This window comes from Danio rerio, chromosome 12 (genome assembly GCF_052040795.2).
Source record: "Danio rerio strain M-AB ecotype USA chromosome 12, GRCz13ab, whole genome shotgun sequence".
NCBI lineage: Eukaryota > Metazoa > Chordata > Actinopteri > Cypriniformes > Danionidae > Danio > Danio rerio.
In genome coordinates this window covers 26,937,529-26,957,724 of record NC_141032.1, presented here as the reverse complement: position 1 = coordinate 26,957,724, position 20,196 = coordinate 26,937,529, and the positions used below count along the sequence as shown (strand labels likewise).

The 20,196-nt window shown below is 37.8% G+C and overlaps 1 protein-coding gene across 51 annotated transcripts in view; it reads right to left on the bottom strand.

The window, feature by feature from the left end:
- The window catches only part of nrxn1a (neurexin 1a), a 290,869-nt gene that overhangs the window by 20,918 nt on the left and 249,755 nt on the right, over window positions 1-20,196 (bottom strand). For 34 of the 51 annotated variants that reach the window (NM_001080021.3, XM_087275226.1, XM_087275225.1 and 31 more), the window contains 3 exon segments: window positions 8,189-8,505; window positions 9,799-9,888; window positions 17,237-17,408. In NM_001080021.3, the coding sequence (NP_001073490.1) occupies window positions 8,189-8,505; window positions 9,799-9,888; window positions 17,237-17,408 (579 nt within the window). 51 annotated transcript variants of the gene reach the window in all.

Sequence of the window (20,196 nt, the reverse complement as noted above, 5' to 3'; positions counted from 1 at the left end):
GAACTGATTTGTAATGACACCAGGACCACACACACTGTAAACACATTACAGTAATTTTCAGTGAACATTTTAACCAATGGAGAAAAAAAAAAAAAAGTGACCTATTTTGCATCTGCTGGAATCAGTTCCACTCGGCGCCAACACAGGGCATCTATAAATGCATGACTCTCACGTGGCACACGCCCACGCTGCCATTTTCTAGGCAGAGAAGTGGCGCTTCACTGCCCTCTGCCCATCTCTAGATCTAAAAGATACCCCAGGGTGTTTAATGACATGCATAGCTCACACAGGAAATGCTAATATATTATTTAAAGCCCAGCACATATCCTGACGGCCCGGCGCAGCAAGATGTCCCAGCAGATCAGAATAAACACACGGGTTCCTGGCATGCCAAATCCCATCGTGCCCAACACCGCGGCCGCAGATGTGAAGGGATATCACAAACATGCCATCAAAAACAAGACAGACTAGCCACATAGATCCATAAACATGATGATGTAACAGGTAAAATGCAGAGAAAGTATACTTTACAGAAGAAAAAGAGCTAAGAGAAAGAGTGGGACCAAGCGTAAAGAAGATAATACAAAAAAACAAGCTGTCACTTCTGAACATCAGTCGTGCGGGTGGCAGTCACAAAGGAAATCAACTTCTGATAGAAATATTAAACATCTCATCTGTCAGTCACCAGCAGACGGTGCATGCATGTGTTTTTCTAAGCATGTTGGGCTCCTTTGAGACGACCTCAGTTGTTTGTTTGTTGTGGTTGCTGTTTGAACAGAAACGAGTAAAACACAACGCCGCTACTCTCGCCGGCTTTCTATCATTAACGCTTCTTTAAAAAGCTTATATGCTGTGAGGCGCTGTCAGACAATGGCAAAAAACAGTTTATCTGAGGATAATCCGAGCTCCACACGTCATTTTTAAGATTAAGTATGCTCGCACAGCAGATTCAGAGTCATTAAACAGAAAAAAACTGGCCATGCGGAGTATGCAAAATTATTCTACAGACCTCATTTACACTACACACAAATTTGCCGCAATACAAACGAATCAATTGAGCTGCGTGAAATACTGTTTCCTATGAAGGCATTCATTTGTAAACTGCTCATACTGTAGAAATCGTCTCTATTATCCATGGTGACTTTACTTGCCAAGGATATACGCTGACAATCTGGCACTCAAAAACTCATTAAAAGCTGGTAATGAACAGTTGTAGGATTGTGAAATTTAAATAATGTTTAATAAAGAATATGAAAATTTGTGCACGTTTTACAGTGAGCATGTTAGCCAAGCTTATGATTACACTACATATTTGGAACCACTGATAAAATTAAACCACAACTGTCTCATAAGTTTAGTTTCTAAATGTCCAAATTAAAACAAACTATGCATATTTTCAGGTTGCCCAAGCTATTGCGCATACACACTCAAAAGGAACGAGATCACGACACTAACCTCATGTATGGCTGTTCTACACATTATCATACTTTGTATGATCGTCTGATCACACTGCTCTTCTGTAGTAATTCACAACATGGTTTGATGGTGATTCTTCTCCAGAAATGACAGCGACAGACTGTACCTTGCATTAGTTTTGTACAGATTACAAAACCAAGTGCACTTGCTTCATTTAAAAGTAAAGATTTCAAGCTTTATTTGGGTATATGTCTTATGTCTGTGAAGCAAGTATTTGCAGAGGTTACAGTGTGTTTGTTGACCACCATTCATTCATTCGTTTTCTTTTCGGCTTAGTCCCTTTATTAATCCGGGGTCAGCACAGTGTTATGAACCGCCAACTTATCCTGCATCTTTTTACACAGCAGATGCCCTTCCAGCCGCAACCCATCTCTGGGAAATGTTGACCACCAAACTGTCGTAAAACCACAAATCTAGTGCAAGAAATGTCAGTTTATGGAGATCAATAATTGGCTCTTATACTAGTAGGCGGGGCTTCATTCGCCATATTACCTATTACACTTCTCCCCATTCACAACTATATGAGAGACATGTATTGAGTATTTTAAGTCTTTGTTTGAACACAACTGACAATTAAAAAATATATATAATTTTGATGTAACAAAATAAAAAAAATCATCAAAACTGGGAATCTAGAATTGAAACATTTAAAAATGTTACAAAATGTATAATGAGCAAATAAGTGTTATGCAAACAAAAAATTGCCGCCGGTTGGATATTAAACATAAATAAAATGTATGCCGAGATAGTTGGTGGTTCATTCCACTGATAAGCAAGGGAGCAAGTCAAAAGAAAATGAATAAATTTGATGTGGTCTCTTCGCTGTACTGGTTGTTCCTAGGTTATGCAAAAAAACGTGTGCTTACAACATCCAATCAGATAAGTGGAACCGAAAAGCAACACTGTTTACAAAATCACAAAGAAGGTAACATTTAAAGGTTTAAAAGCACAAACTGTTTCTCGATTCTAAGACTGTATTCGCATGCCAAACAGTCGCAGACAACTGAAACTTTAGAGACGAGGCAGCACTGGCCCGATCGGGCTAGTAACAATATTGTCTACTGTGCTACAGATGTTAACGATTCAATATGTTCCCTCTGCTGTCACTGTAGTAAATGCCCCAACAGGTTTTGATCACTGGGTGGCGCTTTAACCATAGACTTCGTCAGCTGGGCTCAGACTACAGGAGTTTTAAAATCCTAACCGATAATAAAATCTAGTTGCAGCGCACACGAGGAGAATCTTCATGGATTTTATTAACTCAAATCTTAAACCTGCGCAAACTACAAGAAATTATTAAGATTATCGTGCCTGATGGAGCACATCATCTAATTGCAGTATAACTTGCTTTATCAATAACTATTATTTATTATAGACCAGGTTACAATTATTTGACCAATTGCCACTACATTCAAAACACTCTCATGCACTCAAAATAGGTTCCCGTTTGCATATTAATTAGTGGCGGTTATGAAATTAAATAAATGGGCAAATCCGCACACAATGTGAGCCACATTTTATTTATCATCTGTTCATTTCTTTTTCACACCTATGCAAAGCAGAAGTATTTCACACAATGGCTCCGGGCCATCAGGCAGTCCTTTTTGTAGAGCTCTGAATTGTAACTAATTTTTGCAGGTTTAGATTGCTAAATCTTATACTTTTTAATTCTTTACATAATTAAGAATTCGATTCATAAAATATGATAAAGATTTGAAAATATATTTTAAAATAAACACAAATTGGTGATTAATTGGGGTGGGGCGATGTCGACCAATTTGGCATCGTACAATGTCTAATGTGAAACATTCCGATGGATGATGGCATCGTCATCGTAGACGGCAGTGAATTAATTCTGAATAATGAATTAATTCATCACAAATTATTTTTTTGTATGCTCTCGTTTCGACTACCTGACCCGCATGGTCTTTATTTTACCCAGAACCAAATAATAAATAAATAAAGATAAGTTACACACAAATTACCACCTGCCAATCACTTTGTTTTTTCTGTGGGACTCTGGCATGAATAGGAGTGACCTGTGTCATTATAATGGCATCGACACACTTGATACATGCATAAAAGCAAAAGATTGATGGTAGATTCAAAATAGATCCGAAGAGTCGTTAGATTGAGACAACATTAATTAAATATCCTGTTTAACAACTATAGTGAGACGAGATGCAGCGGTACATCCTTGATAAACTGTCTGACGTCTACTGCTCTCTGAAGTTTTGTGCTCAAGACAGCTGGAGCTTAGACGCGCACGTACACTGCAGCGCTGATAGTGTGTTTGTGTGTGTGCGTGGTCCTGTAATGTGAGTTTTCAGCTGTATAGTGTGGAAGAAGGGTTTTTCAGAAATGCTAGATGAAACGCAAGTGTGGATGCGTTTTAAAACTAAGACGTATTAGTGTAAACAGGGCCTAAGTGTGTAGTTTTCATAAGCAGGATGCTGCGACGGGGGCAGGACGAAGGATCACAATTCAGACTCAGCATCGTGATGCCTATAGGCCATCGGCAATCGACCCAACCCTTGTGATTAATTGTAATTTGTTCTTGAAATTGAAAATTAGTTTTTAAAATAAAGCTAACATAAGTACTAAGTGAAGTTTTATAAACTAATTTTGAGAGGACCACGTGAAATAAATAAGCACGGCTGAATTTACATCCGTAATCAGTAATAATCCACTCAGATTGATCCAAGCTTACAATTAATAGACCGATTTTACCCTACTGCCTTATCTTCGTTTTGGAAGAATCCCCACTTCCACCTTCCACCAGGAGGAGACCTTTTCTACCCTTTTCTAAGGGGAGCACTCGAAACCTACCAGTTATCAACTATCTTCGAGCTCTGGGTTCTTTCCCAGAACAGCATGCCAAGCCAGCTATTAACGCCAATCAAGTGTGAATGCTTAAACTACATTTTGTACATGACAGGTGCCTTTTAAATTAACTAATAATTGACTAACAATCGTGTCACTGTTCCATATAATCATCTGTAATTGAATTTAATTATTCAGTTTCAATTTAAATTCACAATCTTTTCATAGAGATTGAACAATTACATATCTATGCAGCTAACTATCCTTTACCATACTGCACAGCAATTTTCATGCTCTCAAGTGACACTTAAATTCCTTTATCCGTTCTTCTAGATCTCGGCTAATTCGAGGATGCTGAAGGGGGGGAGACCTCTGCAGACACTCTGGAAAAGTGTTACGAAGACGGAGAGCCCAAGAAGCTCCATTAGCCCTTATTACAGAGAGCTCTCCGGTCTAATGGCCGCTCCTGTCTAATGGGCATCACAAAGGCCTGTAATCAAAGAACCACAAACTCCTCTTTGATTTCGCATTCCTCTCCATCCAGCTTTTATCATTAATTAGATATTAAAATCCATCTTTAAAAACACGAAGCAGTTGATTTGGACAGTGCAGCTGTGCAGAGAGAGAGAATAAGATTGTAATGGATGATAATGGAGTGCAGATGGCGCAAACTTAGAGTGTAGTGTAGACACCGCTGTGCCGAGAAGAGAGGAGTCTCACATTACCATGGCAACATTTACCATCATTGTCGGTGAGCGGAGGGCAACGAGCCCACCATTTTGTAATACAATCCACAGACGAGGCCATGATAAGCCACATCACAATTGGGCGCTAATAGATCGAAATATCTGTTATTGCACAACTATCGCTTTCACACAACGTGCCTGGAGTGCCCTTGAGCAGGGGGTGGGGGGGTAATTTAATATGCAGTGCCAGAATCAGTTTTAACCATATCAAATTACGCTTTTATTGTTGTGGAGGCTAAATCACAGCACGTAAAGTCACGCACGAGAAGACGGGACTGAACTGGCCTTGGCAAGCCTGTCAATCACCCCGCTCAGCCTCCTGCTCTGACATGTAATTACAGCGCCACCGTAATTAGAGCTCACTGTCAGGGTCTGAATGATGCCTCGGAGTGGCGTTGGAGAGAGAGAGAGTGGTGAGAAAAACCTGCAAGTTGTAAAGGAGAAAAGCATGTCCACCTACACGGCGCTCATCTCCCCTACCGATTCTCCCCTTTATGGCCCCGTTCCATTTGCCTGTGGGTTCTCTCTGTTCACACAGACTTATTGACTGACTCTAGTCTCCCAGGCACTCTCTCTCATCCTGAGCCACAGCACATACACAAAAGAAACGGGCCAATCACTTTATGTCTGAAAGCAATTGAATTGTGCTAGGCCGAAACCCTTTGCCGGTTCGATAATGTGCGATCCAGCCACGGGCTCATCTTTAAGTGCCCTGGTCTTAGTCTGGAGGCCTCTTTTGCTTGAGAGAGCACCGAGTTCAGTTTAGACCAGCCTCGTTGCTGTCTGGGTCACTTATTGAAATGCCACTTATAATGTTTTGGATGGTAAAGGAGAAACGGAGCCAGTGTGTACGAGAGGAATAAAGAGAGGCCGAGAGTAATGATGTAGACGGCCAATAAAGGCACAGAGATAAAGCACAACACACTGACCCAGACAACACACACACAGTCAGTCTGTCGGCTTCAATCTGATTGCACCAAACACTTCCAACACTCTGAGCCAATGAATCTTCATGACTTCTTCATGACCTTCCAGGTTGTTTACGATTACCGCATAAGGTATAGACCAATTTCTGAACTGAAGCGTCATTTGCTGGAAAATCAGACACCCATTTCCAAGCAAGTTTTACTGCCTCAAAACAACATTGAGCGTATTCATTAATCTAGAGCACAGAATAGCACAAAATGCTCAATAAAAAATAAAGACATGTCAAGGTTTTTCCATAACAGAATATTAAAGTTGCACTCAGTAATTTGTTCCTAATGATATACTTACTTATTTACTCCCAGGACCATTTATATATCGAAGTTGATATTTAGCTGCACCATGTTGGTGTTTCGTAACATCAAATTTTTTTTTTTTTGAGGTGGGTCATTGGCCCAATATTCAACCCCAACCTGGAGGACCAGGACATACACACATACACTACGGACAGTTTAGCTTAGCTAATTCACCTATAGCGCATGTCTTGTGGGAAAAACACCCAGAAAACCCACACGACCACAGGGAGAACATGAAAACTCCACAGAGAAATGCCAACTGACCTAGCCAGGGATCGAACCAGTGACCTTCTAGCTGTGAGGCGACAGTGCTACCCACTGCACCACTGTGTACCCGTTCTGAATTCTAAGCTTTACTTAAAAGCTAATTTAATTTCAGTCCTGGAGGGTCACTGTCCTGCAAAGTTTGACTCCAGCTTACCTCAGCAAACCTGTTTGGAAGTTTCTAGAGGTTTACTGGTCCATACTTTTAGCCAGTTCAAATGTGTTTAATTATTGTAGCAGCTTCCACATGCAGGACTAGTATGGGTCAGTATAAGTTTCTGATGGTAATCTTGAATAAAAGTATCACGGTTTCATAATATTGTGCTATACAATAATTTCTTTTTAAATTTAGTAAAAAACAACAACTTCTATCTTCTTCAGCTTCAAAAACACAGATTTCCTTTCAACACAATAAAAAAGATTTAAAAACCCTTTACATATATCTTAGAAATGGTATAACAAAACATTTTAGCAGTTTTAATACAGAGTGATTCAAAAATAATATCACGACTTGTGTCTGGAGGGGGTCTTATTAAACATCTATGAACTTGTTTTCTACTGAACAAAACTTTAGGTATTCTTTACATTGATTAATTACCCAAGATTCCATCATGTTTCTTTGATTAAACACAGATTTTCAAAGTTGTAGTAATCTTTTTGAGTCACCCTATACTTAGACTTTTCCAAACCACGGTAAACCTTGAAACGGATTATTGTTAAATGCCTCTGCAGGACAGTGACCTTTAAGGAGCAGGATTGGTCCCCCCTGCTTATTTGTGATGAAGATGTTAACAATAAAAATAATAGTAAGCTATCACACAACATACTAATTTATCTCAGGGCCTGTTTACACCTGATTTGATGTTATTTAGAGGGCAAAAGGTAAATTGGATATAAAATATTTTGAGCTTGTTCACTTTTAACCACTTCAAGAGTTAGTCAACATATCTAACCAGATTGCTTTAAACAGTTTCTTTTGTGCCAACAAGTGTATTACTTAAACTTTATGGGGCAGGTTGGCAGCATGCTAGCAAGTTGCTAGGGTTTAAACTTTGTATTTAACATCAAAGTTGGTTTAGAGGGTAAATAAATGTAGAAAATACACATTCTATTACTAGCCTTTCCTGAAAAAAAACCCCACTGCAATGGCACAGTAGAAATTAAAACTGCTGCTCTACATATTGTTCTCTCTATTCATCTTTCATGTTCATATATAAATTTCACAAAGTTTATTTCACAATAATAGACTAAAAGATTAGAAACCTGATACAACCTCCCACCCACACATCTTTCTGTATTAATAAAGAAGTGGTTGAAAGTGGACAAAATTGACCAACAAAAACACCAGGAAATATGTCTACTGGTGATCCAATTGCCCAAAAAGATCTTATCAGGTGTCAGAAACAGGGCTGGAGTAACCAATGGATAAAACAGCCTCTTTAAAAAGCTGTTGTGTGATGTCTAAAACAATCATCACAAAGTGCATCTCTGAAATACCATGTTGATTATAGGAATCCAGCAATTTCCAATCACATCACATTCGAAAGAAATAGATCAAACACCCAGCTTCAGCCTTCGTAGAATAAAGGTGTCGCTGACCTGTGGAGTTGTGGTTTGCTTGCCCTGGCGGTTGGACGCCGTTGTAGTGGTGATGTCAGTGATGGAGGGTGACGTTTCTGAACGATTTCCTGCAGCAGAGACGCTGGACTGTGGCGTGATAGAAGAGGAGGGCATGTCTCCTACCAGCCGGGCACTACCCTCCACACGCACATTAGGGTCACCCTCAGCGGCCATGTTGAGTACTTTTAGCCCATTGTAGTAAAGCCCTGAGAGCTGACCCTGGAAGGGCCGGCTGCCCTTCTCCCAGCCTCCAATCTTTATGGTGGTCTGACTGTTGAAGATGGTGAGCTGCCGACCTGCCAAGGGAGAACGTTACAGAAAATACAAGAGTGTTCAGAGGCCCACTCCCCCACGCCATCCAGAAGCACACATACACATGCACACGCTAACAAACATGGACGCAAACACACGCACACCAGAAAACAGAACTGATGGAAGTCCTGATGGTAAAAACACACAACAACCGTAACCTTATTTTCCCTGGGGATCATGAAGCAATAAATTACACTAATGCTAACAGCAACACTGGTAATTTATCGACTGTAATTTAATGGCTGCTGTTGGCACAAAGTAAATAAATGAAGGGGATGAGAAAGCTGTGTCCCAAAAAAATAACAAAAAAAAAAAAAGAAAAGAAGAATGGGACTTTGCTAAAAGGACAATCGTATAAATACTGGAATGAGAGAGAAAAATATTCTTTATCTTAAAAAGATAAATTCCCCTTTTACGTGAAAAAAATTACTGTTAATCTTAAAAAAAAATTAAAAAAAAGCTTTAATGCAAATGACAAAGCCTGTATACACAGGTCTGGTAACGTTTATTGAGATTGCCTTTCAGCAAGGGCAATGACAATTAAAATTAATTAGACTGAAATAAGGTTTATGTGAGAATGGCTTTATAGCTACATGACACATTACAAATGATTCATCATGGTTATAATTCCATTGAAAAGAGAAAGCAAGAACACAAGCAAACTTGAAAACAATCAACTTGGAAGGATTCAATCTGTTACATACATTTGAGCATGCATTCAAGTCTTTTCCCTTCAGGTGTGTTTAACTTGCTTGTTAAAGGGACTTCATATCTGATGCCAATAATCATTGAAGCTATTTAAGAGACATTTGCTTTGGGTTTTTAACTGTGCACTTTAGCAGTTTCCAAAAGAAATGTTTAGCATGGCAAGATATGCAAGATATACATACATTAAATAGAGTGTGTACATCATTATGAATTCACATAATTCCCACTGTTATAAACATGTACTTTATTAATTATTCATTTAGATTATTACAGAACATTATTTAAATTAAACAGTATTTTAATGATGTAAACATATTTTGTTAATGATTGAACTAACTTCAGTTATCAGTATATTACCAGTCCCTTTAACCTCTGACAGGTTTACAAGTACAGTATAACAACACATTATTGAACTGTACAGTGCAATATATTACATTTACTACATTTGTTTAATTTTTAAACTTGGTTATACAGGGGATTTATGTTTTAGATGGTTTATTTGCTGTGCAAAATATCACTTGCTTATGATCAAATTATCTTTTATTTAAAGTTTTAATCAGTGTTTTTACCTTTGTCGAGTAGCCAATCGTCAACTACTCGACCAAGCCGATATGGGATTCGCTGTCTAGCAATCGCCAGGCGTTCGTTATCAATGTTGCCTTTAAAGTTTAAAGAGACATTTCATTGTTAAAAATCTGAAAGGTCAAAGATTAAAACCTACAGTGAAACATATGCCTTAACTGTCTGTTTTTTTTCTTTTTCCTCTTCTTGCTTACATTTTTTTTTTATTCGGAACACCAAGGTTGCATACATCAATTAATTCTTAAAATTTAAGCCAACAAATTAACCCTATTTTAATAGAAGCACTTTGCTACGTTAAATATGCACCTACTCTTACTGTTAAGAGAAATCAACCAAACTCAATCACGTTTAAACATCATATCACTTTACATAAGACATTTACAAAATAGGAATCTTTTAAATCTTTTTAGCAGATTTTTCATCTAGTTAAACATGACAACTAGCTCATTTTAATCGAAATATTGTCATTACAGTACATAGTCCAGCGTTTTTGCAACCAGTTTGATTTTAGCTTCACATTTGCTATCTAATCTAAGGTATTTTTATATGATCAATTTCACATTATCAGATCACAATACATTTAAAAAACATCAAAGTAGCAGAAAAAACACTCAAAGGATTAAAGCAACAGGAAGATTATCAGTTCATCAGTAAAGCATGCAAGATCAGTTCATGTGAATGTGAAACCGCCCTGACAAAAGCTTCGACCTCAGAGATGTCCGTCCGTATGTCGTTCCCTACGGTGGGCGCCATGCGACCTTGAGCGGACGCTGTGCTTAAATGTGGATATTTATGCAACATGTCCAGGTTGAGCCAGCTACGCTAGTGCTATTGAATTGAGATAATTTGAAAACATTTACTCCTCTCCCATTACAGCCCACACATAATTACCACAACCGACTTCACTGGGAAATTCAACACGGACCTGACTTGCTCAGATTTCCAAAGAGTATAATTACGCCTCACAATTTTTACCCTATGAGCCATTAACTTGTTATTTGTCAATCAAAAACGAGTCTCACTCTCGCTGCAAGCGATTAAAGTACGATTAAAATATGAACGGTATGAAAATGTTTCCTCGGCATAAAAAGAATAGTGTAGCAAGTCAGCTGGAGGGCTGTGATGTGAGAAAATTACTTGCAAATTTACATTCTAATGTCTGGATTTACATGTAAATATGCACAAATACTGTACACTAAGCGTAAACTGACAATTTATTCAGAAATGAAAATTCTCATCAGACAGACTATTCATGACTGGTTATTTACAGTGAAACACAAAAGGAGCATGGTATAAACATAAGCAATCTTTTTAACTCTTTATTTTAAAACAGAAAGACTGGTTTCAGTGAGACTTTCCTATAGTTTTTCAAAAGGTGTGTGGTAAACATAACTCAATGATACTTTGCCATGCCATATAAATGCATCATTTGATTTCACATATATAAAATGTAATATGCACGCGCACGCACGCACGCACGCACGCACGCACGCACGCACGCACGCACGCACGCACGCACGCACACACGCGCACACGCGCACACACACACACACACACACACACACACACACACACACACACACACACACACACACACACACACACACACAGTAACAGTAAAACTCAACAGTCAACTTTATCAAATGAAATGAGTCATTAACTCAAAATTGACTGAACGTTAATTCTACTCATTTGAAAAGAGTTAAAGGTAATGAGTTATTTAAATAACTCAATACTTCAACTTAAATGGAGTAAGTTCACAGTACTAACATTGATTTGTTTTTTAACTCAAATGGATTGTAACAATCAGTTTCCTCAAATGTTTTGAGTTGCCTTATTGAGTTTTACAGTACTCAGTTGATTTGAGTTCTCTTCATGTATTAGGTTTTACTGTGTTCAAATTGCTTTGTTTACTCAAAAGGATTAAGTTCACAGTACTGATTAGGATTAGTTTTTAAACTTAAATAGTTTGTTGCAATCGGTTTCCTCAAATGGTTAGAGTTACCTTAACTCTTTTTGGGTTTTACAGTGTGTATATCTCAAACAAGAACAAATCTATACATATGTTCAAATATATTGGCTATGTCTAGGTTCACACAGAATCTGCGAGCAATTTACTTGAGTAGATTCATATTTATTCAGTTTTTATATTCATTTCAGTAATATTATTGACTAACATGAACATGTTCATACGATTTATTCACAATACAGTTTGTAAATATAATTTTCTGTCTTGAAGTAGATATGATATACAAGAGATTTGCTTTGTTTACTAAATAAGTGGATCTATTTGGACTTGTGTTGTAAACATTAAATAAATGTTAAAAAAGTATTTTTTTATTACATATACGTTTTTAGTTATGATACTCTTTTTACAGAATTCTTCACATAAATAGCAAAAAATGTCTGCAGATTCTGTCTGGCCCTAGCTATGTCACATGTGTTCATATATAAATATATTTCTGTAATATATTTAAATGTATTTGTAATATAATTCAAATGTTGGGAAAAAAGCAGCCAGCCATTTTTGTACTATTTAGATATGTTGCATTTATAACATATTTTAAACATGTAAAATCCATACTTATGTCATAGATGTAATTTGCATATATTTTGATGTATCAGATTTATACTTGGAACAGAGTAAAGCAAAATATCAAACTCTCACAATCTAGCTTTATTCTGAAAGCTGAATAGGAGCTATTGGTGAATTAGTTTTCAGGTGTTTGACGTCTCTGTTGAAGCACTCTATTTGACATTTTTTGATGATAGCTGGATGTCAGTTTGCTTGAATTATAAGACATTACTATGACTATTATCTTTTGATTTATACAGGAGACAGTCACAGGTTTGGAGCTCCATAAAAGTTGAGACATTCGGGTGAATTATTTCTTTGAAGCACCAAAATTGTATCTTATACCACCTTACATTGGTATGACTGCTCTAGTCGACTGCACTTTTGAGGCAAAGCTCTTTATGCTGTATCCGGCGCTGAAATGGCATGACTAAATTGCTTCTCAAACACAGTACAATACTGTTTTTGATAGGTGATTGCAGAAGGAGAACACCCGCAGACAGGGAAATAAGGCTTCCTCTGGGCTGCACATAAGGACAGATGAAGTGCTTGATTCTGGACTTGAGTTTGAGAGAGTCGATATAACGTCCATATTATATAAAAAGCCAGAAACTCAGTCCATTACTTTGAATTTCTCTTTCTTTTTTACTTACATTTGTTTTTTCCCCCTATTCTTTAATTCTCTCCGTTTCTTACCCCTACCCTGTGCAGTCGGGTCTAACTGTGATTTATGTCTACTTGTGCACTTTACCTAGAGTAATCAAAAGTGAAAGGAGTAATTTGTCTCAAATCATAGCTTAAAAGAAACAAGACAGGAAGGGAGGGGAAAGCAATAGGAGCTCTTGAAGCAGGATGGACTGAATGACCAAGGGCGAGTTGTGTGCATGATTGCTTGAATGCACATAAACGTGCACACTCACCCCCACCCACTCATACACACGCAGTGGTCATGTTCTGCTTAAATGAGGGGGCAGTTGCCTGCAGGCCTCTCGGTAAAGTGAAAATGACTGCCGAGTTAGCTTAGCATGCTAACAGCCTTTCTAAGTATTAGGCTTAGAAACGATTCTGCTTTGAAATAATCCCCCCTCCCAGGAAAAAATAAAATAAATAAATAAAATCTGTGCCTTTATATCTGTTCTGCATCGGTTTGAAATGTTAGGCAATACTCAGTGATTTTCAAGGACAGCATCAACACATCAATTTATCCCTCCGCCAGTCTAAACCTCATGCTGTGGCCATTTTGTGCCCAGCAGTAGCTGGTGGCGGTAATTCTGTCAGAAACATTACCGGAACATTTCGCTTTTTTTATACTAAATATGGAAAAGGTCCATTTAAGAACTTTACGTCTGTTTTTAAATCACTTTAGATGGACATGAAGCACACAGGTGATTTTAAAGGCACCTTTTATCAAAGTGCCTTTAAAAATGTGCAATTACTTCAGCCGTCAGAAGCTAACAGGAAAAAAAATGTCATCGCTTTTGCTGAAAACGGTGAATGTTGTAAGCTGTCTTGGTTTATTTCACTCTCAATCCATCCCCTAGCAGACTTCAATATTAAAGGGTTATTTTGCTCACAAGTGTATTTTCAGCTCACCTCATACTTTTACAATCTTTTACTCACCTTCATGGTATCTCAAACCTGTGTGACTAAAAATCTTTGGCTAAAAGTGTCCAACATTTTTTGACTTCCAAAAGAATCCTTCAAATATTTTCTAAAAAATAACCATTTATTTCTTATAATGTTGAGTATTTTTAATATAAAGGTATAATGAATCTTTTGTAGAATGGAAATAATAATTGGGTAAGGGTAATAATTTAGGAGGTTTAATAATTCTGACTCCAACTGTACAAGTTATGAGATGCTGTGTACAAATGCGAATGAGAAACTATTGCATTATATTTTTTATTCTTTTATTCCTGTTTACGTAAAGCACTTTGAATTGCCACTGTGTATGAAATGTGCTATATTAATTAAACATGCCTTGCCTATATATTGTTATAAGGTGCTGTGTACAAGTGCGTATGAGAAAGCAATTTAATGTCAAGAAAACTTCTAGAAATAGACCTGCAAGGGATAAGTTGTAGTTAATGAATTTAAGTATTTTGGCATTACCCTAGACATAATTTAAAATTTGATAGTCATGTTAAAAATGTGTAAGAAGGTTAAGCCAAGCCTAAACTGTTTTCGTTTCATTAGAAGATTTTTTTTACATCAAACTGCAAAATTATACATGCACACAATGATATTTTGTGGAATAATTTACCTGTAAACCTAAAATTAGAAAGTATTGAAAATGTTTTTATTAGTGTTTTTAAAAAGTCGTTAAAACAAAACAGCAGTGTTTGCACAAATAGTCTACTATTAGTTTATTTGTTCATGCCGTTTTTGCTTTTGCCTTACAGCAATATTATGTAAAGAACTATAATGTTGTGTATTTGTATCTATTAGGGTTAAGGCGATACCATTAATAAATGTAACAATACTAGCTGTATCATGATACCAAGCTGTATTGTAATGTACTGTAATTCATAACTTGTCAGAAATACTCCATTTATGTTATTATGTTATAATAGGCCTAATTGAATTAAATTTAAGGCCAAAAAGTATTATTTGCACCTCACTTGACCAAAAAACAAAAATTTATAAATTCTTTTTGTATTTTTACTGTATTTTGTAGATAACTGACCGACAAAAAATACAATTAAGTAAAGATTAAAAAAAAAAATATACCAAACTAATTTTACAAAAGATAAATGAATGTTACAAAAGAGCATTTTTTCTCAATCTTATTAGATAACAATCCAAAGCAATCCAAAATTTTACTTTGTGAGTCATTCTTTTAAAGAGATTGCGGCAGTTGTTGTAGCTACTAAATCATATTAACAGGAACAGAATTGAACCGATTTAGATGTGCGTTCGAACTGAAGTATTAGAAAATGTGCAATAGGCTACCATAAAAGGTGCAAATTCTACACAGTTTTGCAACCTTAAAGGGCTAAAAATTATTTATTGTTGAGCATTTTAGTGACGAGCATTAATGACGATACTACCGTTTGCAAACTAAACTATAGTGGCCCCGTCAGTATTTTTGAGCCATAGTATCCCGATACTACCATAGTACCTGTAAACCGTGCAACCCTAGTATCTATTTTATTTTCATATAGTCAAGCCTCCAGTAGACATTTGGTTGTCCAGAGTAATTGTGATCTCCATATTAAATAAATAAATGTATAAATATATAAAAACTATGCAAAATGCTCTCAATAAGCAAACAAAATATATGGATTTAACCAGCAACAAATATATAAATGAATTTTACAAGACAGACTATAAAAACAACATTCACATTAAAAACAACACATCTCTTAGTTTAGCACTTCTATTATTAAGCTTCTACATATAATTACTACTTACAAATATAATTAGCTAGGTGAAAGAATGACAGAACAGGTTAAGAGAGAGAGGGGGGAAATCAATATGCATATATAAATTAAGATTACACATTTATTTGTATTCAAAAGCTATAGTAGTTAGAATTAATTGTTCAAGATAAACAAATTGCCCTTTTTGTTCTCCCTGTGCCTGGTGGTCAATTTAAATTCTATGCATTTATTATCTCATCTAATGCCGAGCCGAGTCAATCAAGCACTGATTAAAATGAAGCGGTCATGACTAATTTTCTTTTCTTTCTTTTTTTTTTATTTCACCAGAAAAGTTTCTTCCATTCTGCCACAGACATAAGACCCATTAGTATTCAGGCAATCACATGTGCAGTGCTCACTAAATCCACCGACACAATGGAAACGGGAAGCTGAGAGAAAATGGCACATTTACAATGGCTCCATTTTAACAAGCAATTGTCTTCCACTCTAAATGAAAGACGCTGCTGGTATTTGGGTTGTTTGTTTACACTAAAACAATGAGAGGGTCTCGGCTAAGGTCAAACAGCACCTCTGTGTCTCGGTTTCTATTGCTATTCGTCTGTACGCTTTACGGTTCTGCTTCCAAGAACTAGATTTCGTTTCAGCACACGTCCTAGTTTGCCTAAGCTGTTGTAAACACAAAATGTCAACTCTTGGATTTGGATAATCCTGTTAAGATTCGTATTGTCCTCCAAATTAAATAATACAAAACGCAATTCGACACAACCCATGTATCTACAGCAGAATCTAGTGCGTCTCTTGAGTATACATTAGCATTTTTCCCCGCACACATTAACGACGACCCGTATTGAGCGCAGTGATGAGCAACGGACGACGGCGACGCACTTATGGGAAGCATGAGATTTTCCGAGGTTCATTACCACTTGAGTCGTCAAACGCTCAACATTTACCATCAACAATCTCTCACGTCTGCTTCTCTGGAAGTTTGCGGAGATGAAGAACAAATAATCTCTGTAATGGAAGCGATGGTTTAAGAAGAGCTTGAAGTAAAATACAAATTAAAAGACTAATGCAGCCGCCTCCTTTTCATCATGATTGACAAACGAGAGCAATGGGATTATTTCTCATCTCTGATCTCTTGTCAAGCTTTTGTCAGGGCTTTTCAGGCGACTGAGAGGCTGGTGAATTTGATAACCCTGGCTCTGACATTTTCAGCCTTCTAAAGCCCCAAGAGCAATCATCTCTGCTGACATTTGGAAAGGATACCAGGGTTACCTTTTTTTTTTTTAACTGTGAGAAACCACAATCACAGACAAAGGCATTTTGTCCTTAACCCTGTGATTCAGATTCTTTTTCCTGAGCTCTGCCAGCCTTTTATTGTTCCCATTGTGCATAGCTGCATGACTGAGATTGTGTGTCTGTATGTATGTGTGTGAGAACATGCGTATAAAGGCTTGGGGCTCTTACCTGATGGGTAGCGCTCAATGACTGGCAGATCATCCACCTGCAAGGTGGCGTTACCACCACTTCTCGTAAAGCGAACTATGTGGTACTTTCCATCATTTACAAACTTTGAAGTTTCTTCAATGTTTATGTCATCGGTGCCCACATTGAACACCACTTTGATATTGCCTCTTTCCTGTAAAGATAGAGAGGGAAAAAGGAAGAAAAAAACAGAGAGAGGGAGATAAAGGATGAGGACTTGAAGATTACATCATAGTCATTCTGTTCTGATTCGCTCCGCCAGCATAAAGCGGTCAAGTTATATGCGCTGGTTTATTTTAGCACATTAACAGCACACTTAATGAACGTCAGCAACCTTTCGCAGGACAGTTTTTGATTATTAATAAAGGCCCTCATGAGGAGGCAGCTATACTCCATCTTAACTGGCAGAATAACAGATGTACCGTATTTATTGAGGACCAAACAAGGTGATAGTTTATCAGCCCGTTCACAATTTCTTCTGACAGCACAATGTATCAGAAAGATTTACCGCCACTTGAATTCGCCAGCAATAGGCGGCATTCATATTTAATAACAAAAATATCTATAATTTATATTTTAATGAGACTATTACATGAAGAAAGAGGATATTAACAGGAAAACTGGCAAGCGTTTCGCTTCATTTTAGTAGTTTTGCTATCCTCTTGGGATATTAATTAGCGAGGATATGTTTGTTATGCCTGTGTACATTAAGGGAATGTTTCGGATTTGGTTCTGATGTTTAGTAAACATGATATAAAATCAAATTTAGTATGTTTTATTGCATTAGCTATGTAATACGCTACTGATAATGTACAGCCAGGCAGTCATTATGACGAAATAAATCCTGACAGGCTGATTAGCACACTACCGCACAGCAGGAGAGTCTTGTATCATCCTGAAGTAGATTATTTAGCATTAACAACCGGCTAACTGTACATTATCCTGCTCATTACATGATTACTTGCCAATTAAAAAAAAAAACGTAAATGGACATCAAATATTGATTTTAGCTGAAATTATTTAATCACATGAGAAGAAAACAGATAATGCTGAGTGATGTGATGTGACGTTGCTTTATGCTATGTTAACAGCTCGAGGCTGATTTTACCAAGTAAAAACATTACACAGCTTCCTTTTTTACATTTAGGTCAAAAATGTTTAATAAATGGCCGCTAAAATGTTTAGCACCCTGTTGTGAAAGCAAGCTGAGATCCTGCAAAGCTGCGCTAGTTTCATTTCTCTCATATCACCCCATGCTCTCTTTCTTCAAACATTGTAAAATGATTGCAACTCAGCTTTGTGTGGGGTTCTGATATATATCTAAACATCACAGACGGAAAGACATAAACTCACATGCTACATTTAGGGCAAAAGAATATTACCAGCAGCAATTCGTAATTTTAAAGGGGGTGGCATGACTGCAGCAGATGTCAAAATAAAATTTACTGTGTCACACATTAAGCCTTGTAAACTAAATAATACTACTTTTTCATTCCCGTTCATGTTCAAAAGTTTCTCAACAAGCCTGCAGGCAGATAACATAATCGAATCACAGGAAATCACAGGAAAAAAAAATAACCTTATAAGATTTTTTTCCCCTTGAAATCAGCGCCTCAAGGCAATATGCTGGTCATACAGAATAATGTGTGACAGTCTCACTGAAACGGAATGTAATCTGTATTCTGATGCAGCGCTTGTCATTTTCAGTGTAAATTCTCATCAATGTGTGTTTCTGTCTTATTAAAGCAAGCAGTGAGAGAGTGAAATCACCCTGTGTGCTTCACATCCACACCACTAGATGGCCTCAATCCTTAATGATTTCCTTGTTGATGCAGAAGCTCAGTGGGTGGGCTTCACTTTTGCTAATTACAATGAAAGGTATTCATGTGCAAAGCATCTCCTCTCATGAAAACAACCTTCTAATAATACTCGCGGATCCACTTGCTGCTCATCTTATATAAAACAGCAACAAAGCCCACTCTGTGCTCAACTCGATGACCTGCATGCCTACATGCACTGCTTAGTTAACCAAAAAACTTGTTGCAAACTTGTTACGAATGCTATTACATGAGCGCGTTCAATCGTGAAAATGGTTATTTGACATATTCTCGACAGATGGAGGGCCATTAGCTTAAAAACACTGCTGTGGGAACGTGCGGTCCTTCCGATTGATTTGTCGCAGATTGCAAAAGCTACATGTGGCATTTGAAAATAATGAAATGAGGTGTGCATGAGAAGATCCCTCAGCGAATTCCCCTAATTCACACCTATCTGCGGGAGGAGAGCAAGCGGAGGACAAATCGCAACACCAGACTTCATTATACCCTCCCAGGAGATGTGTGTTTTTGTCTGGATACTATCAAGCCTTCTTTTCCTGTCACACACACACATGCACGCACCCCATGTTGTCATCTCCAGCTGGGGCGAAGCCGGATGTTCCTTCCGCCTCTCACACCCCATAATGAAGACAGACTCTGGCCGTTAGCCCTATCCTCTGCCTATTACAGGGAACAATGGGGCAGCGTCTCCTTCACCCTCGTCTGCGCTCTCTATCAGCCTTTCTTCGGGGCCAATCTCTCCCTTCCTGCCTATCTTTTCAGCTTAGTGGTCAGAGAAGTGATGTGAGAGCTTGGCCTGCTCTCCAGCGGGCTGTGACACTCCACGCCCCCTTCTAATTGGAGACCGACCTCTTGTTCACCCTTCCATCCAGGCGGTCCCATCGGGTTGCTGACCTCATCCTTCATTTGGGGTTAGGCGACTGGGAGTAACACCAAGGGTGGCAGGCCTTTTGAAAACTCGGAAATGACAGAGTTGGATCAACCAAGGGGGGAACAGGGACTTGCTAATGAAGTCTGTAAGCATTTTTTGAAGGAAGTTCTGACTTGGACGAAGGGGGCTCAAGACCTTCGCAGGGGGGCTTTTTTAAAGTGGGCATAGTTTAA